Here is a 26,987-nt window from a genome sequence, read left to right as displayed (position 1 = left end):
GATGCCTGTTTGTGTGTGACCCACTTCCCCCGGTCCAGTTCTGGAGTTTGAACTGCGGAAAGCCAAGGAGACCATTCAGGCTCTTCGTGCCAACTTGACTCGGGCTGCAGGTGGCGTACTTTCAACTTTTACATAGTTCAGTCCTTTCTGCTAGAGGAGCTGCTCTCATTCCTAAAGGCAGTTTTTAATGTCCACCGTAAATCAAATTCCAGCTCACTCATTTTTCTTTTTCTTTCTTTCTTTCTCTCTCTCTCTCTCTCTCTCTCTCTTTTTCTTTCTTTCTTTCTCTGTAGAATGTGAGATTCCTTCTCAAGAGAGAAAAAACTACAAATCCAGTCCTGAAATTCAGGTTACCCCATTTTCAGTTTTTTTATTATGGTATTATAAGCTTAAATATATAAGGTTTCTCTAATAAGCTTGTTATCAATAATTAGCTTGAATCGAAACTATATAAATTTTTCCCTATTGTTTTTCCAGGAGCCTATCCGCCCTCTTGAAAAGAGAGCCTTAAATTTTTTAGTCAATGAGTATTTATTGAAAAATGAATATAAGTTAACGTCCATCACATTCTCAGATGAAAATGATGATCAGGTAATATTTTATTGCATTGCTTTAATACATTCAATTTAATAGAATTATTTGATTAGTATTTTATTTCTTCCTTTTAGTCATGATATTTTATTTCTGCAGGATTTTGAGCTGTGGGACGATGTGGGTCTAAACATTCCCAAACCTCCAGACCTGCTGCAGCTCTACAGGAACTGCGGGAACAGCCTGTCATTGCATCGGGAGACCGTGGATGTGGCGGTCAATGTGGACCCAAATGACTTGCCAGGAGACTATTTCACCCAGGAACCTGTGCTGCAAACTGAGGCTGTACAGGTATTTACAAATAGGAAGATCGGTATTGTAGGGAACATGTTTGCATGAAAATAGTTTTCCGATTAAGATCCATATTCTGGTTTAACCTTTATTCTGAAATCAAAAAAAGTTCTGATTAATGGTGTAGGATAGCTATTTTAGTCACTTTCCTAGAAACTGGAATATTGGCTTAATCATCTTAAGGCCAAATAAATTAATGCATGTGCGAAACATTTACATAATCAGAATATTGCCAAATCATAGTCACCCCATGTAAAATATATATTCAAAAGGGATTTTTGATTTGAAATTCTGCTCAAGGATCTAAATAATGATTTTGGGGTGGTCTTGGGTTTCTCTGGTCTAAAATATTCCACCTTTTTATGTAATTTGGATGTTATCCGCAGCAGCAGGAAGTGGTTCAGGAGCTGGAATATCAGATCAGCATTCTGAACAGTGAGAAACAGAGTCTGGCTGAACAGATTAAAAAACTCCAAAGGTAAGAGTCATCGCTTGTTGCCGGTGGGCCTAATTCAATCAGAAACATTAGAAACCTGCCGCGTGATTCTGAATATTTAGAGCTCAGAGCAGCGACCTGTTATTGCTGTCATTATTAATATCTGAAGGGTCCGTTCTCGTCAGCTGATGTTTATAAAAACCACATTTCTCTGTGAAAAAATATTTAGCTATAGTTTATTATTCACGATTCCCTATGGTTTTGATGCTGATCAGTTAACCTGCTAAACTAAAGTTTCACTAAACCATATGTTGGTATAATTAAATGGATGTAAGTAACATGCGCTGGATATTATACCATATAATAATAACACCATATTTAGATATTTAAAACTAATAATGATTTTTTTAAATGTTCAAAGCATGTACATATGTTGTTATTAAAATTTATAGGATTAGTTTGTTGTTTATATATTTTTGTTGTTTAAATATTTCTTTATTTATTTAGTACCTATTATTAGCAATGTTGTGCTTTCAAGTAGTTGTTGACCGATATATCGGCAAGGCCGATATTTTCAGATTATTCAAATATCGGCATCTGTATTTTTCTGCTTGGCCGATGTGTTCGAGGTGGGACTTTTATTTTGACGGTGCTGAGAGCGGCAGCGCCTGAGTGCAAACAGTGCTCACACTTTCTCTCTTGTTCGACATCATCCTTAAGTTCTGTCCAATACAGATAGAAGTCTGTCTAATAATCAGATAGAACGGTTAAACAAGGTAATGAATATATACAGAAAGTATTATATTAGGCCTATTAGAAACAGAAAGCCAAACATTATAATATTTTCTCGTTTGCCGTCAGTATTAAGCAAATATGCATTTATATAGTTTAAGCAAATCTTTGAATGACTAATGAACATTTAATTTCACAAACCTTGCCAACTACGAATCCAGCTGTGAGATCTTGTGAAGTGTGTATCCAGCATGATCGTGTGTTCTCGGTGATGGTCAGTCCATGTGAATTGAATGCTTTAAACTTTAAACTCATGATTTCAAATTACGTTGCACTTTATTCATTTGCCCAATGTCATATTCATGTCATTTCCACTGTGTTCTGTATGTTAAATCAGTGTTAGCTTGGCTTTATTTGAAAAACATGATTCTCAATGCACACAAACTTCCCAGAATACTGAGTGCCCTGTTGTTTACAGTGTTTACTTTTTTTAATTGTATTTGTATGAACTATTTATTTATTTGTTAAAAAAAACTAAAGTATAAGCATGTTTCTTTTACACATTTACTTTTTAATCCATTGTTAAATTATTTCAAATTTCTTAAATATTAATAACAATAATTAGAAAAATCATATCGGCTTTATATCGGCCATTGGCATTGTCTGTCAAAAAACGCATATCGGTCGACCACTACTTTCAAGCACTCTAGAAACTGTCCCCCTCCGGCTCAGTAGAATCTCATCATTATGACCTTTTGCTATATAAATTTTTTTAGCGTGGCATTTACGTCTCCTAGCAAGTGAAGAGCTCTACGCTTTCTCTTTTTAAATTAGTTTTGACTCCACTTCATGCTTTCCTGTTTGCCACAAAACTACTGTTTTTTTAACTTCTGTGCTTGCATTTTATACATTTTGTACACCATTAAATGTAATCAACTGTATGTGTGTGTGTGTGTGTGTGAATCCAGTGATATACAGGCACTTCAGAGGAAGGTTTCATCAGAACCCACATCTACAGTGAAGTTGATTCAGTCTAAAGAAGACACTCCATGTGGAAACCCCCCCCTAGACAATGGACAGTATTTGGACATACGAGGGGTCACAGAAATGGACAGCTCCTCAGATGCCAACACTACAGAGACCTCAACCACTACTACTACTGCTACTACTGACTGCACTGAAAGCACCACTACTGCTACACAACCTTACAGCAAACTAAACAGTACTCAGAGTCCGCAGGGTAAAACCTCTGTGCAGTTTGACCAGCCCAACAGGTGAGACCTGCACTTCCTTATTCCAGTGGACACTATTGTGACTGTAAAAAAGGAGTTGCACGGAGATGCAGAGATACGAATAAAGCGCTCAAGCAACAAACCAAGCTTTCTATCTAGGCCATGTTTTCAGCATCATAGTCGTACTCCTAATGTAAAGGCTTTCCAAACATTAGGCTGCCACCATAGAGCTTTGCTGATTTTGATGATTGCTTTATGGTTTCTGATATGTTTCAGTTGGTTTCTAGGCTATTGGCTGGTGGTTGCATAGCTACCATTCCAACACTAAGGAGTCAACCTCTATGTCTCTATGATATTCTGGTTAAGCCTGGTTCAGGCTGTCAGCCCAGATCCGATATTTTGCAAATCCGATTGAAATCCAATCATATTTAGATAGTCTGAATGGCAACAAAGTACATGAAATAAGGTTCAGACATAGCTGTTATGGCCACTAGATGGCAGCACTGCATTATGCACTATTGTGGTCCTCATCCAAATCGTTCTGCAGTGCTGACTGGCATCATCTTTTCCATTCATCATCATTCTGCACATCTGCTCTGGATGGACACTTACCCCTCGTGGTTGATTCAGACAAATAACCCTCTCCTTGTTTTGGCTGTTTCTTTATCAGCGTTTTGCTCTGTGCTGTGGAAAGCTGGGCTAATACGTAGAGTTATTGGTAACTGGTGGCTTGTTAAATCATGTTTTGTTTGCTTGTGCAGAAAGCTGTCTCCGGCCTTCCACCAAGCGCTTTTGTCCTTCTGTCGAATGTCTGCTGACAGTCGTCTGGGCTCAGAGGTGAGTGGGTTCGGGTAGCATACAGGAACAAATGCACGAGCACACGTGGGATCTACCTGTTGTGATGCTTAAAATGAAAGGTCATTCACTCACCTTCATGTTGTTACAAATCAGTATGAATGATTTTTTTTTTAATGTGGAGCACAAATTATATATTTTACACTGTTGAATTGTCAGTGCAATTACAGTGAATAGCATACGGCTTTTAATGTTAAAAGTGTGTGTGTGTGTGTGTGTATATATATATATATATATATATATATATATATATATATATATATATATATATATATATATATATATATATATATACACATATATATATATATATATATACACATATATATATATATATATATATATATATATACACATATATATATATATATATATATATATATATATATACACATATATATATATATATATATATATATATATATATACATATATATATACATATATATATATATATATATATATACATATTTTTTAAACACAAATGTTTCAATAAAAAGCTCCTAATGACTCATCCACTGTATTCCTGTAAATCTTCTGAAGCCATACAATAGCACTGTGTGACGAACAGACCTCATTCATGAATGAATCTTTCTTTTTTTATTTTTAAGTCATCATTCTCTTAACTTCCATAAGTCAAATCATTTCAATAGATCCAGCTCACAGAACTCAGTCTCAATGATTTAGTCATTAAGCAAACTGATTCAGTTTAGTGTTGTTTAGTGAGTGTTAAATAAAACTAAAGCTACTAGAAATAATTTTCGGTAATTGAAATAAAACTGAAAATTTCAATGATGGAACAACAACGTAAATTTTGAACAAAAAAATGTTGCCTTGGCAACTAGCTGAAGTGAATAAGTTACACAGAGTCTGAAATTTTCGCATGCATTAAAAAAAAGAAATTAGAACTCACCATCTTTTCATATCAAAATGCTTTAAAATCAAATTGAAAACGCACAAAATCGAACCTGATCCGATTTGTTTTTATGACGGACTAAAGTTTCGGAGGCAGTGTGTAAACGTAATCAACATAACACAAGGTCGTATTTATTTTTTAACATTCGAAAAATTTTGACGCAAATTTCGGACTCAGCGTGCAAAGACCTTAAGTTGTACATTTGTCAAACTGAAAGGATATTAAATAGAAATATTTTTTAAAAATATAAAAATTACTAAAGCATAAACGATATTGAGATCAAAACATGAATAAGTAGTATGATGTTATATAAATGATACTGATTTGGTTCTCTGTGATCCAGTTACAGTAGTGATCAGCTCAGTGGAGAGGAAGATTCTCAACAGAAAATGATTTAAATTTCAGTCTATTCATCATGAAATGTCTTACATGTTTGCCTCTGCTGGTCTGTATGTGTCGACATTTTTGTGCCTAATTCAAGTGCGCTGGTTTCTCAGGTGTCTCGAATCGCTGACAGCGAGCAGAGTGTCATGCTCATGCTGGGCCGCTGTCTGCCACACATCGTACCCAACGTCCTGCTGGCCAAGCGAGAGGTAACCAATCACCTTTTGACCCAGCAGCCCCAGCTCATCTTCCATCGTCCACTGCAGCTGGCTTCTCCTCTCATTCTATTCTTAATTCCACATTGACTCAACTTATTTTTTTTCCATTGCAGTTGTGTGTGTGTGTGTCTCTCTCTCTCTCTCTCTCTCTCTCTATGCCCCCAACCCAATCCACCTCTCTCTCTTTTGTTCTATTCACTCATTTCTTCTCTTGCTTTTGTGCATGCATCTCACTGCACCGATAGAGAATGGTTGTGCACCTCTGTCAGGTGAGTGGAACACATCGGCATGTTCTCACATCAGCCCTCCTTTCTTCATCATGCGTGTGACCTTTGACCTTTTCAGTTGGATTGGCTTTTCATCAGCTTCCTTAGTTTTCAGTGACTCAATGCATTTCCATTTATACATATTTATTCAATGATTATTTTCAGCTTTAAAATGGAAACTTTTGCTTTGTACTGAACATCTAAACTGCTTTTTTTTTTAGATTGATAATAATACAATAATCTGTAATGAAACAATTTTATAATTAACAATATTAGTAGATTATTCATGGTTAATAGTGATATATAAACAATACATTTTTTTGTAATTCGTTTTCAAAGCTTATATACATGTAAATTTTGAATCATTTGAACTCTTGTTGACATATTTATGATAAAGTAAAAACAGCAAAACAAGCAATACATATGCAACAATTTTGTTTTTGCTTAAAACAAGAAAAATGGGCTAAAAAAAAATCTTAAATCAAAGTAAAAACAAGATTATTTTTCTTGCCCCATTTGCATATATATATATCATTTTTTTTTTTTTTTTTTTTTTGATACATTTTTCAGAAAGCCAAACTTAATATCTTATGTTGTTATGCTCTTCAAGTTAGTATATCTTGAAATACAAAAATACTAAGAAATAGTTTTTTCTTTGTTGCTTTCATAAAATGATAACAACAGCAGCATGAATTGCAGCATACAGTAGTTCAATGAATATTTAGCTTAATTTTTTGTTAATTAAAATGGTTTGTTAGCTTAAGAAAATTGGAAATAATAATTCAAAATATTCATATTTTTCTGCAAATAAATCTAGTGAATTAGTCCAACTGTTAGCCGTTTACAGTAGCAGTCACACGTGTGTAAATATGTATATTTTGCAACAGCTTCAACTACTGCTTGTATAAATAGCGTGTTCTAAACTTTCAGTTTTTTTTTTTTGTTAATAGAGAGTAGCAATTTAAAAAGCAACGTAAAAGTAAATAGCAATTTCAGACTAATGATTCCAAGTTAAACTTTGACAGCCAAGCCAATGGAACATTTCTATGCTGTGTTTTTTTTTTTTTTTTTCTGTGCTTCAGGCTCCATTAATTCAGTGCCTGCCTTTCAGCTGACAGTGAAACCTTATCATAGTTTAAATTGTTTTCTTTGCAACCCTATTACAGAGCTGATTTGGTTTAAATGAATTTCGAAAAGGAAAAAAAAAAACACACACAAGGCACATGCACACATTTCACATCTGTTGAGAGCAGCTCCAAAGGTGTGTACCGTTCCAAGCAAGTTCCACAGCATTTCCCTCATCGGGCCCCTCTGATTTGCATAGGGCCGTTCTGTTATACGAGAGCCAGGTGACGGTTTAAGATGGATTGGATGCGTTCCAGGCTGAAGTCGGGTGAAAACAAACACTGCACGAGGAGTAGAGATCTCCTTGCTAAACTGGACTTTGAGCTTTGCCTGTTAATTCTGTTGGCTTCGTAACCTTCTTCCTTGACTTCAGACACTTTCACACTTCGACACACCCTCAGTTTTCCCCTCATCTGCTGCAGAACAATTACTAATCAGACGCTGCTGGAACACCTGCCTTGCAATATAATTCCTGTCATCTGCACACCTACAATAACTTTATTGTAAAGATAAAGTCTTTTGAATTAAAGGCCATTCAAGTTATTGATTACCATAGAAAACTGATAAGACATCAGGTTCGCCAGCAATTACACTGTGTGTTTGCAACAGTCCAAAAACCCCCTTCTTCTAGCAGAATTAGGTCTGGTGTGTTTGCATATGTGGGTGTATTTCTAATTGGGCCTCTTTGCTTTCTGCTGGTAATTATCTTGATATGGAGCAGTTGATTTCCTTTGTGTTTAAGAAATGAGTCCATGCAGGCTGATGGCAGGACTTAATTTGCATAAAGACACAAGTTTTCATGGGAAACAGTCTGGAGTGACAAGGAATCCAAACGTGCAAGTTCTTGTTTGTTTTTTCTTTTTGTGAGAGTTTAGAACAGATTTTATTGTTTGCGTTTTTGTAGCAACATTGGCCCAAAACTGTTTGGACTCTTCAGCCACAAACAAATGTCGTTGCATTTGATTAAGAAATATCAAAAAAATTGGCATTGAGTGTAAATAAGCAAAATGTTTGTCAGGCAAAAATGCATCGCAAAGCCATTTTAAAACCAAAAACATTTTTATTTGTTAATAATAAAACAATATCCATTGTTATAACAACAAGATATAAAAATATTTTTCTAAATATTGGGTAAAATTAGGGTAAATTCTTAGAAAAGCATTGGTCAAAGTGTAAGAACCCTGTAGAATCCTCTGTTTTGTTATCTAATGAAATTAGAGGGGTTTTGTGTGTGTGTGTATGTGTGTTTTAGTGTGGTTAAATTAGTTTAAAACGGGGCCTAAATATAATTACTATAAGTAGGGTTTTTTTTTTTTTTTTTTGCAAAATGCATCACAGAAAGCCATTATGGTAACACTTTACAAAAAGGTTCATTAGTTAACTACTTCCATTTCCACTCATACATTTTCTCACTTTCACTTTTGGGCCAGAGCCAAATACAATATTTCATAAATGTGGCTCTGTTGAAAGCTGTCGTCCAGGTACAGGCAATGCTGCTGCCTCATAGTGCCACACTCTCACACAAGTGATGAAACGCATCTCTGAAGTCTGAATGAAATTATGCTTTTAACTCTTGGCATGTAACAGGGTGTATTGAAAGAGCCGTCCAAAGAAACAAGCTCAGCGTCAAACAGCCTGCAGTCTTGCCTCATATTTGCTTAATTATCTTTCACTTTAAAGTGTCTGTTTGAGGCTGAGCTCTACCCACAGTCACGTCTCAAGATGAGATAAATCTAGAGAAAATAAACACTTCTTTCGAATCTTCATGTGAATCCTGATCTCTTATTTCTATTCTGGGTCTTTCGTGGAAAACAGGGCAAGTAACCACTGTTTGGCCATGAGACGTGGACCAAGGGCACACTGCCTTTTCTGTAATGTGATATCTGTCGTGCTGACAAGGTTTTTTGTTACTGCTTCTCACCGTTACGGTAAACATCCACAGATTTACATGGCTAAATGGCTTTCTACATAGTTTATAGAATTTGTATATATCAGCACACACATGATGATATGGACATGCACTTCGAAATTTCTTTGTGCTAGTACTAGGCAATATATATCAATATTTTTAAACCTTTTGATAATATTCTGTTTATTTATATATTTATGTTTTTTTTTTAATTATTATTATTATTTAAACCAAACATTCATTATACAGCCATAAATTCAATTTAAAAGGAAAGGAATTTAAATTGAAAGTGTTAAATTAAATTATTTATATATATATATATATATATATATATATATATATATATATATATATATATATATATATATATATATATATATATATATATATATACATACATACATACAGTGTTTCCATTGACCTGGAAATATCAGAGAAATTCAAATTTGTGATTTCCAGTAAAAAAAAAAAAGATCATGGGATAGTCATGCAAATGTATATCACCAAATTAATAAAAATTATTTTCCAGACAGAAAATGGAAAATTAATTTGTGTTAATATTGTATTTGTATAATGTCATAAATATATTTTTTACTTAAAAATGCAGTGTAACTTAAAAAAAATAAAAATACAAAATGACATTGAATTATTTTTTTTTCATTTATTAATTTAACTCTATCATTATTTTATAGTTAAAATCGGAATGCTCTTAAAAACTCCAGAATTGTTAGATTGTGAAAATGTAGCGTTTTTAGGAAACTTTATGACCAAATCAAAATCATTCAGTATACACAGTGTTTTTAAATATTTACATCACCAACAGTTTAGTTCCAAACATGCCGTGAATATCCGTTATATCGCCGAGCCCTTTCTTGGTGCTGTGATTTAGTGGCTTGTAGACTCTCTCCTCTGTGGTGAAGGTGTTTCTTCAATATAGTAGCTTTTCCTATATCCTCAAATACCTGCTTGCAGAAGTTCCTTGTCCAAGCCTATTGGGATGGTCTCAGCCGATGCATGTGTGTGTTAATGTCCTTTTGCAATGCATATTGTTTAACCTGCGTTTCTGTGTGTGTCCACAGGAGTTGATTCCTCTCATTCTGTGTACGGCCTGCCTACATCCCGAGCCCAAAGAAAGAGACCAGCTACTGCACATCCTCTTTAATCTTATCAAGAGACCTGACGATGAGCAGAGGTGTGTGCGCATTTGGGCATCTGCTCATGTGTAATCGACCAAATAAAAATCGGTTTTGTTTTGAGTTTGATAACACTCTGCTGTGATCTTCCTCTCTAGGCAGATGATTTTGACCGGGTGTGTGGCATTCGCCCAGCATGTGGGTCCCACTCGGGTGGAAGCCGAACTTCTGCCACAGTGCTGGGAACAGGTTAGTTCTGCACTCATATTTGAAAACTTAACCATATAATTGCTTTTGAACTGTGTAGGCCTACTCGGTCATTCACACAAGCCAAATGGGCAAAACAACAATTCTTTCTGTGAACTTTTTTATCAATACATCTGTTATAGTTTTTAAGTGTAAGAAGGTAAGCATGGCTGATTTACGTATAGAAGATGCAGTGACAAAAAAATAAGCTACTGTTTATCAGGGTTCGAAGAAGTGAAAAATGTCATGGAAAACTGCATTTATAATTATAACTTTGGGGGGCCAAAAAGACCCTTTACTTACATTTATAAGTGGACTCGGGGAAAAAAGAACAATGAACTTGTAGAATATCGTGCATAAAGTGGTCTCAAACGTATTTGGACATTTAAGTCAAACTTAAATATTTTTTAGCATTTTAGTTTTTATTTTGATCATTTTCAAATTTTGTATTCTTTTTAGAACGGGTTATTTGAATATTTATAGAATTTGATATTTGAATTAATTTAGAATGGAGTCTTTATAAAGGAATATTTGAACCTTTTTAAAGTGGAATCTTTATAATGGAGTATTTGATCATTTTTTTCAATGGAATCTTTGAATGTTTTTGGAATTAGCATATTTGAATCTACTTCGAAAGTAATCTTGACAATAGAATATTTGAACATTTTTCGAAAGGAATTGAAACTTTTAAATATTTGTTTAATTAAAACAAATCTTTCTCTTTGAATATTTCGAAATGCAATTAAAGATTTTAGTAATTAGATTTCTGTGAACATAGTAAACAATCATTGAAAACTGAATTTTCAACTTTTTAGATTTTAAAACTTAAACTTAGGTGGAAAATAATGAATGGAATCGTTTTAGTCTTAAGACTTTTTTATTAGGTAAATGCAGAAAAAACACAGTAATTGAATATTTATTTATTTATTTATTAATGTTTTTATAATTAAACTTAATAATTAAAAAGTACCCTAAAAGTTGCTGAAAGCAAATTTATTTAAAAATGTAAAGTAGTTACAAAATGGCTTAGAAAGGTTTTATCCATTATACATTTATGAATATTCTATCATTTCTACAATGGCTTTCAAGTTTAAAGTTTGAATTAAATTGTCCGAAACCACTGAAGCCACTGTAGATCATGTCCATGGCTTGTTACACATCCCCATGTTTACCGTTAGTTTTAAGGAAATTCTCAAAAAAGTACAGTACGTTCGCAACTTCCCACATGGAAACCAATTTCCGCTGAGGAAATAACCTAAACAATTTCAGCGTTTAACACTGAAAAATATGAGCTAATGTGGTTTACAGAGGGTACGGATGGGTATGCAGTCCTGTGGTCAGAGCTGGGACTGATGATGCCGTGTTGTGTCTTGTGCTGTCTGTGTACGTCTGTGTTTCTCTGCTCAGATCAACCACAAGTATCCAGAGAGAAGACTTCTGGTGGCGGAAGCATGTGGAGCCCTGGCCCCTTATTTACCCGTAAGAGTCCTCTAAATATAAAACTGGACGCATTAATCATGTTCACCTTTCAACAGCGTCACAGTTAGTGATCGCTAAAACACTAGACGTCAAGCAAAAGCATGTTGAAATAATCAAATAATTATAATCAAATAATCATACCAACAAATATCAGCATATGCAAAATCTGTTGGCATTTGTGTCCACTTTGATCATGTCTGTATGTGTTGCTATGGAGGAATGCTGTTTGTTTACAGTGGCTGCACATCATAGAGTTACGGTCGGCACTCATCTAGTGCTATGAAACAGCCTAAGAATCATTTTAGAACTGAATCTTTAGATTGGAATCTTTAAAACCTTTTTGCATTTATCTAGACTGAAATGATCCGAACTTTTATATTTTACTCTTTCAAATGCAATCATTTGAATCATTTTTTAGGATTTAATATTTGTAATGGAATCTTTTATCAAAATAGAATGGAAACAATGGAGCATTTAGTAATGTAATATTTAGAATTAATTTAAGTGTTATTTTTGAATCTTGAGAATGGATTCTTTCAGTCTTCTCCGAGTTTAATATTTATTCAGAATAAAATTTTGACATTACGGTTTTGGGGTCAGTACGATTTTTTTTTTAGAAATTGATGCTTTTATTAAGCAAGGATATGTTAAATTGATCAAAAAGAGACTTTTAATTTTGTTTTAGAATGGAATCTTTGGATTTATTTAGAATGGAATCTTTATAATGAAATATATAAATCTTTTTAGAATGGATTTTTTTTTTCATTCTAAACGTTCACATGCAGTTTATCTTTTAAATCAGCCGTAGAAATTATTTAGAACTGGATCTTTAGACTACAATCTTAGAATCCTTTTTGCATTCAATTTTTACAATAGAATCCTAAAATTTATATTTAGACTCAAATGATCAAATCTTCATTTTCATGTTCAGGCTTTTAGAATTTCATATTTAGAATGAAATTTTTAAACCCATTTAGAATAGAATCTTTTGATCATTTTGTAATTTAATATTTGGAGCCTAATTTTCAAATCTTTTTTTATATTAATCTTGATAATGAAGTCTTTCAGTCTTTTCTGAATGGCATGTTTATTAAGAATAAAATTGTCCAGTTTTTAAACAACTCTTCAACAATTTGATGCCAGCATTTTTACTTTAATAAATTAATACTAATTAGCAAAGTCACATAAAATTTCAAAAAAAAAAAAATATGACCGTGAAGTCAAATAGTTTCAATTTCAAATAAATACTGTTATTTTGAGCTTTCTATTCATCAAAGAATTCTTAAAAAAAAAAAAAAAATCACAGTTTCTACAAAAATACTGTTTTGCAACATTGGTAATAATAAGAAGTGTTTATTGAGCAACAATTCAGCATATTAGGAATATCTCTGAAGGATCATGTGACACTGGAGTATTTGGAGTTTAAAGGTGAACTGATTTGGCTCAAACAGCGCTCTGATTGATAGTGATGTGACTTTTTTGCCTGTGTATGCTGTAGTCTGTAATGGAGTGTATGATGTTTGCTCCCTGATGAGAATGAACACTTAATCCTTTAGCCAAACACAGCAGAATACAAAATAAGATGTTTTCTATGCAATTCTGAGCTGGCATGGAAATCCAAGTATGTGTGTGTGTGTGTGTGCAGAAGGAGATCCGAAGCTCTCTGGTTCTGTCCATGCTCCAGCAAATGTTGGCAGAAGATAAAGCTGACATGGTTCGAGAGGCAGTGGTGAAAAGTTTAGGCATTATAATGGGCTACATTGACGACCCAGACAAATACTCCCAGGTGTGTGGATAGTTTCAAGCACAGTCCAGTGTTTTTACATTTTTTATACTTATTTTGGATATGGTTATGTAACAGGGCTTTGAGCTGATGCTGTTGTCTCTGGGTGACCCGTCAGAGAGGGTGGTCAGTGCCACCCACCAAGTGTTCATTCCAGCCTTCGCTGCCTGGTGCACAGAACTGGGCAACTTACAGTCCCAGCTCATCCCCTCCCTCCTCACACGCATCGAGAAGCTGCTCAAGGTGAAAACCAGCACCTACACACACAAACGCTTGCTCCACATTTTTTTATATATATATATATATATATATATATATATATATATATATATATATATATATATATATATATATATATATATATATATATTATATATATATATATATATGTATATGTATGTGTGTGTGTGTGTGTGTATAGATATAAAAGATTGAATATTTAGAATGGAACTTTAATATTTGGAATAAATACTAGAATCATTTTAGAAGTGAATTTTTAGCTTGAAAGCTTTTTGAATTTAATCTTTACAATAAATATTTTTTATATGTAAATATTAAGACTCTATCAAATCCTTTATCTTTCAAATAGGATCTTTTGAGTTTTGTTTTCAGTATTTAATAATTAAAATGGAAGCGTTCAATTTGTTTAACTGTAGAATAGAATTATGTCAACATTTTGAATATATGAAACCTACTGAATATTTGGAATCTAATTTTCAAATCTGATATATTTGTATCTTGAGAATTAAGTCTTCAATCTTTTCTGAATAGCATGTTTATTTAGAATAAAACAATTCATAGTACAGTTCAAAACTATGGGGTTTGTGATTTTTTTTTATTTTTATAATTATTATAATTTCATTTTTAAGAAATGAAAACTTTTGTTCTGCAAGGACATTAAATTAATCAAAAGGTGAAAGTAATGAAAAATAGTTACTATTCCTAATAAAAGTTTTTTTTTTTTCTATGTATTACTTTATATTATCACAGAGCAGCACAACTGTTTTCACATTTTGACAATAAGAAGAAATATTTCTTCAATTTTCTTCAAATAGAATGATTTCTGAAGGATCATGTGACACTGAAGACTACAGTAATGGCTGCTGAAAATTCTGCTTTGCAGCATCACAGGAATAGATTACATGTTAAAAATATATTCTAATAGAAAGCAGTTATTTTAAATGTAAATAATATGTCACAATATTATTACTTTTACTGTGTTTTTGACCTAATAAATGCAGCGTCTGTGAACATTGAGACTTGCTTCAAAAACATAATTAATCTTTTAAATGCTGTACATTTGAATCTATAAAACGGAAACTTGAATCTACAGAATGTTAGAATCCAATTTTCTTGTTTTGATTTTGTTCCCACAAAGTAACTTAGAAAAACATATGTAACTCTATAAGCAGGCTCTTTTAGTTCCATTCAGTTATTTAATTCCTAAATCCCCCCCCCCCTCTCTCTCTCTCATTCTCTCTCTCTCCAGCAGGGTGAATATGGTCTAGATGAACACAAGCTGCATATGTATCTGTCAGCGCTTCAGTCCCTCATCCCGTCTCTGTTTGCGGTGCTGCTCCAGAACGCCCCCTTCACCAGCCGAGCCAAACTACAGGGCGACGTGCCTCCAATCGAGGGTGAGGGTCGGCCAACGTCAACATGCGCACGCATGCGTTTTTGGCTAATATTCTGAGTCAGACCACGTTTAGCGACGCAGACCTGGCGCCTGACTCGGTGTAACTGTAGGGTTTCTGCCATGTTGAGGTTGCTTTCTGGTTTTGGGCTCACTATCAAAGTGCTCTTTCATTTACGTGCTGCGGCCGCGTCAGATGATTTGCACATTATGCTTTTTTGGTGCATTCATGGTTTTAAAATCTGTGTTTGTGTGTGTGTGTGTGTGTACATGTGACCTGGCAGTGACCCGATTCCCGCGGCCAGCCTCCCCGTTGCAGGACGTGGCCACCATTGTGGGCAGCAGAGAGCAATTGGCAGTTCTGCTGCAGTTACATGATCATCAGCTCCAGCATGAAGGAACTACAGGATGGGACAGTTTGCTCTGGGTGGTCAACCAGTTGTAAGTTGATGACTCACTCTCTGGTTTTTGGCCTCTTTTGCCATCTTTCTTGAAGGTGGAGACAGGAACTTGGGTCACCCTCTCATGTTGGAGCACCAGGCCACACCTAGAGCGTTAAATGGCATGCATATGTGTTCATAAAAATTTATCTCTTCATCCCACCAAGATTTTTTATAAAAAGGGCAAACTAAGGGTCAGAAAAAGTCAGATGACATCATAACAAAGAGCAAATTAACATTTGGAATAATATGTCACTCCAGATAAACTCATTAAAAATGACAGATCTTATGTAAGAGATGGTTAATTCTTATTCTTAAATAGAAGAATAAATTAATAGCAAAATAAAAAAATAAAGTATGAGCAGCACGTTTAAATCAGAAGGTCATTTAAAAACTTTTTTTATTTAAAATTATGAGTATTTTTGGTTGTTACACTAACGGTGCAATGGTGCAGTTGGATACAATTTAAAGAACAATGTTTCTGAAATTCTTTTAGTGACTGTATTCTTTCTACATGTCACATGTTGCATGTTACATTTGCATTGAACTTGATTTTTTTTTTCCACAGTTTACCCCAGCTTATAGATATTATAGGACGCTTCAACGTCGCCTCATCCACCTGTGTGCACGAGTTCTGCAGGTTCTTCTGGAGATTTTGTCGAACATTTGGGAAAATCTTTACCAACACTAAGGTAGGACAGGTCAAAGACATTTGCCATACTGTAATCGCTCTCTCTCTCTCTGTAGCACCTTTTTTTTCTCCGTATCTTTTTTTTTCTTTTTTATTTGGCCAAGTGAAGTAGCTAAATACAGCTTGTGCTGCAAATAGTCTGGCTCAGATACTCCCTTCTGCAGTTTCAGTTTAATTTAAGTGTTTTTTCCCCCTCATTTTGAAGGTAAAACCTCAATTCCAAGAAATCCTGCGGCTATCTGAGGAGAATGTGGGTGAGTAACTGTTCACTTAACCAAGAATGATACTCCCGCTGTCAGAGGGGGGGGGCTGGGAAGAGAGCACACACACACACACACACACACACACTATTCGTCTCTATATCTCTTTCCCATGCCGGAGACTTGTGTGTCAAATATGTGTTTTCACTCTTCATGGGATTTGGAAATGGAGCTTTTTCTTTCATTCTTTGAATGTTTGTTGAATAAAAATAAAAAAAAGTCTATGGTTAAAGTATTTGCCAAGAAAACTTGCATGTTGTAGCATTTGAATGGTTTGATTTTATTAGTACCAGATGAGTTCAACTAATTATTTTATGTCTGAGTGTTGGGTTATATAAGTTTAGAGATTGTAACAAGGATTGTGTCCTGCAGACGCCTCGGCGGGGAACGGCATCCTTACAAAAGCTACAGTGCCGATCTATGCAACGGGAGTCTTGACGTGCTATAATCAGGTAAGAGCATGGTTGCACTCCTGGTGTGTGATGTCTTAAACCAGGAAAGCCTCTCTCTGATGAAGTGATGATGTTGGTTTCAGGATGAGGACCGTAAACTCTTGGTTGGCTTTCTTGAGGATGTCATGACCACGCTGTCTCTCTCCCATGCTCCCCTTGACAGTCTAAAGGCTTCATTTGTAGAGCTGGGGTGAGTGTCGTCAGCTTTGTTAAATCTGCATGAGCTCATCTGAGGCTGCCGTTCCTTTAAGCTGATGTTAAATGACTTGCTCACGAGTCGTTGAGTTCATGTCAGTTTCTGTGCGTAAAAGCTGTATTAATTCATCTATTTGATAGGAGTAGTTAAAATTGTTGTTTACTCACCCTCATGCTATTTCAAACCCAGATGATTTGATTTTATTGGAACACTGTAACCAGGGGTTGTCTAAAAAGTGCATTTGAAAAATGAGATCTCAGCGATACTTTGCAGGGCCAGATTTGTTTATTAATGTAAATGTATTTATATTTATAATAAAAAAATAACATTACATGTAATATTTTAATTTCATATTTCACAGTTTTTAACATTTTTAAATATAAAATTATAATTTTTTATTTATAGTTTCATAGTTTAAAAATTATTTTAAATATATAATAATAACACACTTTTTTAAGCATTTTATATTAATTTGACATTTTTAATTGTATTTTTTTATTTCGTTGTTTACTTTTTTTATATTATTACACAATATTTACACAGATTTTCAAATTATTTTAAATTGTAGTTTTTTTTTATTTTATGATTTTACTAATTTAACATGATCACGAATAATATTTTCACTAATAGCTGGAAATTGTATGGTCGTTTAAGTGCAATAAATGAAACCGTTTTACTTCAAAACGTTACAAATAGGTTCGCGATTTATTTATTTTTCTTATTGATCGCAAGTAATCTTTTCAAATTCGACACATTCATATAATTCTGCCTAATATTACATATTTAAATTCATTAAAATTTAATATTAAAGGCTATAATGTAATTTTGAAGTTTAAAATGTTGACAATCAGAATTCTAAACCGAAAATCGCATAACACCAAATGTCTACATTTGCAAGTCATAAACGCTTACATCCCGGAACACTTCAAGTTGAACCCTGCATAAACCGACAATAATGGTTTAAGCAGTTTAGGACAAGCATAACATGTCCCAATTTGTTCGACTCCCATATCCTGATGATCTAATGCGCCAGACATTTCATGCTAATGGCAGTCTAACTGACTAGAAGATCAGGTTTAGTAGGATCACCCCCTGTTATTTTGTGATTACCCGCTAAATCCGTTATTTCCTGTCTCCAGGGCAAACCCAGTGTATCATGAGCTTCTACTGACGGTGCTTTGGTATGGAGTGGTCCATACATCTGCACTGGTACGCTGCACCGCTGCACGCATGTTCGAGGTAAGCCCTTCCTCCAATTCACGCTTCAAAATTAACATGCATCGTTCATTTAGCCATAAAGTTAATAAATACTTCCAATGTCCTTAAATTGATGTTTAAAGACATTTAGCATCCTCCAGGCCAGTCGAATGATTCGTTTTATTACCTAATGCATTGCAAATTAGCTGTAATATGATGTTTTAAAAATGTTAATGGTTGGTATGAGGTGGTAAATATGTATTTTCAGACCCATCCACACTCCCTGTAGGGCCCCCTTGTCATCCCTGTTACCTGTCAAAACGCTGAATGTTTACTTGTATTTGAAGTCAATGCAGCTTTAAAGCATCCGTATGTCTTTTGCACCACAGCACGCTTGCTATTGCCATTCAGAAATTATGTAACAAACCCCCACATTTCATCCTCCCCACACTGTTTAAATCTGTAACGAAGGTTCAAGAAGTGAACTTAAGAAACTCTATGTGAGAAACCCCTTCTTCTCATCTGTGGTCGTAGCTTTATAGTTAAATATGCCTGCCCTCTTTAGTTCTTAAGCGCCTCCTTGGCCTCCTGTCTGGTTTTTCATTGTATGTCTTTTTTAGTTTGTTACCGGTGTTTCTTTTTGTGTTCTTTTGTTTCTCTCTCTCTATTTCTCTCTGCGGTGTTCCATGACACTGTGCTTGCTCTTTTCATGCATCCTGTGTGACATCACCCCTGCTCTGACCAATCAGCTGTTGGTGAAGGGGGTGAATGAAACTCTAGTAGCTCAGAGAGTTGTTCCAGCACTTATCACTCTCTCCAGTGATCCTGAAATGTAAGTCTCCTCCTGCCTCCTTCATCCATGCACCTCCCTCCGCCTTGGTTCTCTCCGGAGGCCATAACTTTATTAGCCCCTTTATCAAGCGAGGAGCGCCTACCTGAGCTAAGATGTAAGGGTTTCACTTTATTTATGTTGAAAGAAATGAATTTCATATAAAAAAATATTGCCGTTTTATTTAAACAATCAAAACAATGAAATGTCTAGGTCACATTTCACCTTAAAAAAAAAATTGAGATTCAGGAATAGGAGTGTAATGGTACATGTATTCGCAACGGACCGTTTCGGTACAGGGCTTTCGGTATGGTGCACGTGTGTACCGAATGACCAAATGCAATATTTTGTTTGCGGAACATAGGTACATTTTCGTGTTTCCAAATGAACACATTAAGTGGTGGAAGTCTCCGCGTTCAGCGCAAATCCCGCCCTGCAGCTGATTCTAAGGCCGGTGACACACTGGCTGCGTGGCGTGAGCGTGGCGTTTCTGCTGCGCGTCAGTTGCGTGATGGCTGCTTCGTGTCTTTACACACCAGAATCGTGCCTGACGCGGCGCTGGCGCGCTGCTGCTGCTGTAGGTGACATAGAGGGAGACAGGCTCTTGTCTTCACGACAAGAATATCTATACTTCATGTTGAGCGTAAATATAAAGCCTACTGATAAAGGACACCGTCAACAATATTGACGGCAAAATAGACTATGTTTGACAGGTGCAATATGCTAGTGTGTCACCGGCCTAAGGTTTTCAAGAGGCGAGTGTGAACATCTCTACAACTAGGAAAAAACGATTGCAATTCAAACGCAGCTCCCGTCGGCATTTAAACAGACCTTTGCTCTTAATTCCGATCGGTCCAACGCAATAACGAAATCTGAGCAGGTCTAAAAACTGTTGATGCTACATTTTACACTTTGGAAAAGTTATATATATATTTTTAAATATGAGCAGGCCTACAAGCTGGGATTGGTAATGCTGCACTGTAATTATAGTTATTTATTAAAATTTTTCATTATATTTTATTATATGATATTGGTTTGAGACTGAGAGTATTTTATTTAGTGGAGAACTTTGCAGCAGTATTTTATTTTTTTTATATTTTATATATATTTTCTTAAAAAGTATTTAAAAAACGTGTAAACAAATTGTTAAAAAAAAGTTTATAGGAATAAACAACCTGCAGTTTAATGTTTGCATTTCTTTCCCTTACTATACCGAAAATGAACCGAACCGTGACTTTAAAACCGAGGTATGTACCGAACCGTGATTTTTGCGTACCTTTACACTCCTGTTCAGGAATATTGCATTATGATTTTAGAATTTTCATCACATTAAACCAAGTTCTTATTACCATAATGTGAAGAAGGAGAAAAAATCTCTAATTACTCTAATATAGTAATGAAAGCGAAACAGTTTTATTTATTTTTTACAACAAAAATACTATACATAACAAATACTACCATGTTGTATACTTAAAATTGTAGATGAAAAAAATTTATTTACAAATTAATTTAATTTATAATATTTATTTATGTATTGCATTATAACAGGCTTCTGACATCCAGAGGGTTAACTGTGCTTAATTGCTATGAAAATTGCTCCATTTATTTTATTTTGAGTCTGGAATATGGCCCAGGCATTATTTATATATCATTTTGTATGTATTTTTCTCAATTTATATGCATTATAATAAGCTAGTAACCGACAGAGAGTTAAATGTGCTTAATTGCTGCAAAAATAATGTCATCATATACTGTAAATAAATCTAAAATAATCTTCTTTTTTTAATTATTATTATAAATTTTTTTTAAAATTATTAATATATATATATTTTTTTTTTGGTTGAAATATGCCCCATATATACAAATTTAATATTGGAAGATATCATTGTAAACCATCATTCCAGTTGATATAATTATGAATCATCTGAAATTCATGCTGATGTTATGGCAGTGTGAAAAGTGTATATCTGGCTCTCCTGATGAAACCAAGGCTTGAGAGACCGTGCTTTTTTTTTTTTGTCTCATGTGCTCGATGTACTAACATCCTTCGTTCAGGCTACACTAATCGCTGCATGCTTGGAAAAGCTACCTGCTTTCCACAAGTCCATTCGTCCCCTCAGTCAACTCATCTGTCCATTCATGTGGCCCATGGCATGTTTGGCTGCCAGTCACTCTTTCCCAAAGCCCCCTAGCACTTCAGCCTCCTCTACCATCCTCCTTCCCTGCTAGATTCTTGGCCATTTGTGTTTGACCCCCCCCCGTCTCTCTTTTGCATCTGACTGGTTTGCAGCTGATTCTTCGAGGCATGAGCGAAGCCTTAATTGACAAGCGAGTAGCTCCAGCCCTTATAACCTTGTGCAGTGGTCCTGAATTGTGAGTTAACCGCAGCTGTGAGACATTTTAAAAACCAAATATCCTGTCTCCTCTCCACATTCTCTTGGTTGGATATTTTGTATTTGTTTTATTTTCTTAAGAGGGGGGTGTTTGGATATTTGTTGACTGTTTCTGTTTTGCTTTTCATACTGACATGGGAATGATCATGTGACATTAATCATCTTGCTCTCCACATATTCCATCAAGTGATTGGCATCTCATGGTTCTGTTCCATTCATGCATGTTTTATCATTTTATTGGGGAAAGGAATGGTTTCTTTTGGATGTGTAGTGACAGATTTTCTGTTTTCAGCTCAGTGAGGATATCAACAATACCTGCCTTCGGAACAATTATGGAAACCGTAACACAAAAAGAGGTACATGTCTTCCGTATTACAAATACCTCACACAACCTATATATATATACACACTAGGGCTGCACGATATTGGGAACAAAGACATTGCGATATTTTATTTTTCTGCGATATATATTGCGATATGAAATCTAATCAAGTTTTTTCTTACAAACAAAAATGGGGAGAGCACACTTATATTCTCTTTTTAAATTATTTAAACATCGACAACATCGTGTCAATTATATATATAATATATATATATATATATATATATATATATATATATATATATATATATATATATATATATATATATAATCAGGGGTGTAACGGTTCACAAAATTCACGGTTGGATACGATACACTGATATCACGGTTCGGTTCGGTACATTTTAGATATGGCGAAATGTAAAAACATCTCAACTTTTCGGTATGCCGCAATGGCACCGCGGGTCATGTGACAAGAACTAACCAAACAGCTTCATCCTTTCCCGTAACAACGTTGAAAGCTCAGCCAAAATGAAGGAACAGCTGATCATAGTTGTATATGGATTGCAATTTTAAAATAAATTTAGTAGCAGAGCTAGCCTACTGCAAGCGATTTTTAGAGCTGCAAATCCATTTATCCTTTGCTGAAATTTCCGTGTCTTCATGGAGAGAGCAGCACGTCATTGTTGCTTATCAAAGGCAGACGCCTCAGGGGTGCTTCTGCCCGAGCGCTTTGGAAAGGAGGAGAAAGACGCGCTTAGCGTTTTCCACGCGTTTTTAGGCGCGATATGTGAACGGCCCCTAAGGCGCTCGCTTACTTAGTACGCGCTGAAGACTCGTTGCAAAATGTCTAATGCATTTAACAGACCAGAAATAGAAGATCCTCCAATAACCAACAGGTCCGTTGTTTTTTTATCCACCACTCTCTTGCCATCACCATTATAGCTTACAGGGAATCCAAAGTGCACCCAAACACCAGACCTGTTGGTTATTGGAGGATCTTCTATTTCTGGTCTGTTAAGCGCATTGGCCACCGCGTACCGTGCATGAACTGTTCGCTCACTCAGCGTGTACTGAGTGAGCGAGCGCCTGACTGAGTAGCCTAACATAAACATATAAGATGGTGTTTTTTTTTCTTCTTCGGGGGTGTCAGGGGCGTTGCCTGTTACGTCGTTTGGGTTATTGGGCTACCTTGTTGAACGCATATCATTATATTTCCCTTTTTTTATTTATTTTTTTATAATTAATTAGTTCAACGAACCGTTCAGTATACATAATGCGTACTGCGTACCGAAAGCCTCGTACCGAACGGTTCAATACGAATACGCGTATCGCTACACCCCTAATATATATATATATATATATATATATATATATATATATATATATATATATATATATATATATATATATATATATATATATATATATATATATATATATATATATATTGGGACTAAGGTTGTATATGTGTATTTCAAAATGCATGGAGAACTGTATAGAGAAGCTCTTATTTGTTTTTCTGATATGTGTATATTAGCTGCTAGAGAGAGTGAAAATGCAGCTGGCCTCTTTTCTGGAAGACCCCCAGTATCAAGACCAACATTCTTTGCACATGGAAATCATCAAAACATTTGGAAGAGTAGGACCCAATGCAGAGCCCCGTTTCAGAGATGAATGTGAGTGTCATCACCATATGTTTGCTTATGCAAAGTTTCTCGCTATTTCCACAGACAAAAAAACAAACATTGCGTGTTGTAATGTGTCGATAACAGTACTGTCATGCTTCTGTGACTCTGTTTGCCCTTTAGTGCACGTACATTAGTGCGGCAGAAGTATTTTCTGTTTCTTTCATGTCCTTTTCTTTCTCTGTTTTTTTTTCACAGTTGTTCTTCCTCATTTGCACAAACTGGCTCTGTGCAACAACCAGCAGACGGTGGAGAGTAAAAGAATTGACATTGCCACTCAACTGTTTGAGGCATACAGCGCCTTATCCTGCTGTTGTATCTTTTATAGTCAAATAAGAGAGTCGTTTCTAAGTTTGACTTACAATTTTGCCTGTTTAGAACCACTTTTTTTTTACTGTCAATCAGCTTTGATCTTGCCTCACATAGCATGGTTTTGACTATTATGATAGGAATGCCAAAAAATATTCGCCCTCAGACCATCCAAGGTGTAGATATATAGACTATGTTTGCTTATTCAGGGGAACAGATTTAAAGAAATATAACATTACGTCACTTGCTCTCTCTAATGGATCCTCTGGTGAATGGGTGCCATCAGAACGAGAGTCCAAACAGCTGATAAAAACATTAAAAGAATTCACAAGTAATCCACACAACTTCATTCCATCAACTAACGTCTTGTGAAGAGAAAAGCTGCATGTTTGTTAGAAACAAATCCATCGTTAAGATGTTTTTAACTTAAATCCATCACTTCTAGTGAAAATACTAGTCCTCTATACATAGTTTTTTAAATTGTTATTATTATTGTTTATTAATATAATTTTATACAGTTCAATTCATTGAAAACCTGTTTGCGTAAATATGTTGCTCGGTGGGCCTCTGGAAACCTGAAATTTGCGTAAACCAATCAGATTGTAACCCAACTTTTGCTATTTTGGGGATGAGTGTACGTGAGGCAGTCCGTAAACAGCCTTTGGGCAATCGTTAGGCTGACCGTTGAGGCTTTTTTCAACAAATAATCAAGTGTTTTTATTGTTTTTGTAAGCCTCGGTAATGCCTAGCGGTTTGCATTTCCAAAATTTCCAGAAGTAGATTTTTCTCTAAGAGGGAACATTTTGATTACAAATTGAAAACCGAGTTGGACTGTACACCTCGGCTGCTGATGTTTGGGAGCAGAAGCCATCTTTCACTGGTTTCTCCACTGATTTTGTGGCGTAGGGCAGCTTGCACAGTATAAACACAGTTTTACCTCCTGATTCAACTTAAAAACAGATACTGAACACAGTCTGTGTGGCCACATTCTTTCTGTGCTTTTTGAGCGATGGTCAATTATTTAGCTGCACGAGTCTCCATAGCTGGATTTGCATTCTCACTCTTTTTTTTTTTCACCTTTTTTTTCTGAGAGCTTCATTGTTGCAAAAATGTTTGCATATCCCGCTGGCAGGGAAAGAAAGAAAATAAACCTCAGCCATTTTTGTACACTAAATTGCAGGGTGGATGGTAGAATTTGTCGTTAAAAGCTCTTGTGATGATGTTCGTTTGAGTGAAGAGAGCTTAGCCCAGCCCTTTGGTCAGGATTCCCAGCACACATGCCTTTGCAGATGCGCTTTTGTCTTGTTCTCCCCCATCTTCCTCCGTTTGATGTGATTTTTGTCCGCTGTGTCACAGTTGAGACCCCCCTGTAGCAGTGGCTTGCCCCCCAGGCAGTTTTGCGAAACCTCGTCCTGTCTTGTGTTTTGAGGTTTTGCAACACGATCGAAATGAGGTTGAGTCTGGATCGGTGGACTGTTGTGTATTTACTGAAAAAGTGCAAGTCATTATGGGAAGGCGATAGGGGTTTAACTGTGCAAATTTCTCACGGTTTATATCGAGATTTGCGGTGGTCACGGTTTCGGTTTGGTCGCTTTTAGGGGTGCACGAGCATCAAGCTTTTAGCAGATACAAATAACTTGTTAATCAGTTGCTGGTTTTGGTAGATTAAGCTATTCTTGCAAATCAAAATTCATACATATTTTGAATCATTTATATTTTCAGATGCATGGTTAGCAGAGTTGTCAATTACATGTGTTCTTTTAATAAAAATGTAATATTTTGCTCTATTATGAATGTCATGTATTTTCAGCAAATATAGGTATATGTGGTTTAATTATCATTTGTTTAAAATAATTAATTAATTGGTATTTGCTAATGGTATTAATTAATTGCTGTATCATGTAATTAATTGGTACATCATGAAATTAATTTAATTGAAGATTAACAGCCATAACTCTAGGTTTAATATACTTTGAAGTTGTTGTTTTTGTTTTGTTTGTTTGTTTTCCAGTGTTTTTTAATTTAATTTACTGAAACTGTCACAGATTAACAACACTAATTATAGGTTGATTATAGCTTTACATTTTTTTTTCTTTTTTTTTTTTGACTTTTTCTGTGTTATATAGTTACAATGTATTACATTTTATCTGAGTTTTAATAGATATGCAGATATATCATTTTTTTCACATGCTATATATAATATATATATAATTTATACACACACACACAGTATATGTGTATTTCACAGATATGTTTTACATAGTCTTTTCTTAACTCCGGGGCTTCAGTTATTTCTGAAGAACTTATGGTAAATCATTTCCTTCCTGGACTGAGATGTTTGAGGACCGATATGGAGCAGCTCTCTCCGGAGCATGAGGTATTAAATCAACATTTCTTTTTTTTTATGTCTGTATGACATAATTACAACAACCACCCATAACCTTTAATTAAATACAGACCCATAACATTATATCCTAAACTAGCCCAGTCTTGTCGTCTTAACGTTTTATCACACTGCATGTCATATAACCCAGTTTCTATTTATTTAATTTCCTTTGCCTAGTAATGTCCAGCTGATGTGCGTGTGTCTGCGAGTATGTCAGACTTCCCAGCAGTGCTCTAAGAATACTCCTCGTTTGTCCTTTAGGTTATTCTCAGTTCCATGATAAAGGAGTGTGAAATAAAAGTGGAGAACAAAGGCATCGGAGAGGCACAAGGGTGAGAAGACACACTCTTTCATTTCATTCATACAGCCACCAGGATTTGTGTTCTTATTTACTGCGAATAGAGCCTTGAATCCCTACATGCAAGAGGAAAATCCAACGAATACAGTGTCTGCTTCTGTACTGGCCACGAGAAAAATAAGTGAACAAGCGCTCATTCAGTAGAAGAGTTCAAATAAATAGTTTCACAGGAGTTCTTCTCAAGCACACGTACTCCGGAAGGCTTTTTGCATGCATATTTACTAACTGATCTGTTTG

The 26,987-nt window shown here is 35.2% G+C and overlaps 1 protein-coding gene across 7 annotated transcripts in view; it reads left to right on the top strand.

Moving 5' to 3' along the window:
• LOC113066029 (lisH domain and HEAT repeat-containing protein KIAA1468 homolog) overlaps positions 1-26,987 on the top strand; it is a 40,272-nt gene that overhangs the window by 11,646 nt on the left and 1,639 nt on the right. The window contains exons 3-29 of one of the 7 annotated variants that reach the window (XM_026237597.1): positions 39-110; positions 294-349; positions 478-591; positions 691-882; positions 1,269-1,360; positions 3,019-3,324; positions 4,044-4,119; positions 5,551-5,646; positions 5,901-5,924; positions 10,035-10,147; positions 10,247-10,337; positions 11,742-11,813; positions 13,459-13,599; positions 13,675-13,839; positions 15,086-15,233; positions 15,514-15,670; positions 16,238-16,361; positions 16,566-16,614; positions 16,993-17,072; positions 17,156-17,262; positions 18,408-18,507; positions 21,585-21,667; positions 21,980-22,043; positions 23,550-23,688; positions 23,896-24,012; positions 26,295-26,383; positions 26,654-26,724. In XM_026237597.1, coding sequence (XP_026093382.1) covers positions 39-110; positions 294-349; positions 478-591; positions 691-882; positions 1,269-1,360; positions 3,019-3,324; positions 4,044-4,119; positions 5,551-5,646; positions 5,901-5,924; positions 10,035-10,147; positions 10,247-10,337; positions 11,742-11,813; positions 13,459-13,599; positions 13,675-13,839; positions 15,086-15,233; positions 15,514-15,670; positions 16,238-16,361; positions 16,566-16,614; positions 16,993-17,072; positions 17,156-17,262; positions 18,408-18,507; positions 21,585-21,667; positions 21,980-22,043; positions 23,550-23,688; positions 23,896-24,012; positions 26,295-26,383; positions 26,654-26,724 — 2,938 coding nt within the window. Of the gene's footprint in view, positions 1-38; positions 111-293; positions 350-477; positions 592-690; positions 883-1,268; positions 1,361-3,018; positions 3,325-4,043; positions 4,120-5,550; positions 5,647-5,900; positions 5,925-10,034; positions 10,148-10,246; positions 10,338-11,741; positions 11,814-13,458; positions 13,600-13,674; positions 13,840-15,085; positions 15,234-15,513; positions 15,671-16,237; positions 16,362-16,565; positions 16,615-16,992; positions 17,073-17,155; positions 17,263-18,407; positions 18,508-19,214; positions 19,298-21,584; positions 21,668-21,979; positions 22,044-23,549; positions 23,689-23,895; positions 24,013-26,294; positions 26,384-26,653; positions 26,725-26,987 lie in introns of all 7 variants that reach the window. The other 6 variants (XM_026237598.1, XM_026237596.1, XR_003279112.1 and 3 more) reach the window with 6 other exon arrangements.

Source organism: Carassius auratus, chromosome 49 (assembly GCF_003368295.1).
Source record: "Carassius auratus strain Wakin chromosome 49, ASM336829v1, whole genome shotgun sequence".
Classification (NCBI taxonomy): Eukaryota; Metazoa; Chordata; class Actinopteri; order Cypriniformes; family Cyprinidae; genus Carassius; species Carassius auratus.
This window is presented reverse-complemented; position numbering and strand designations above follow the sequence as displayed.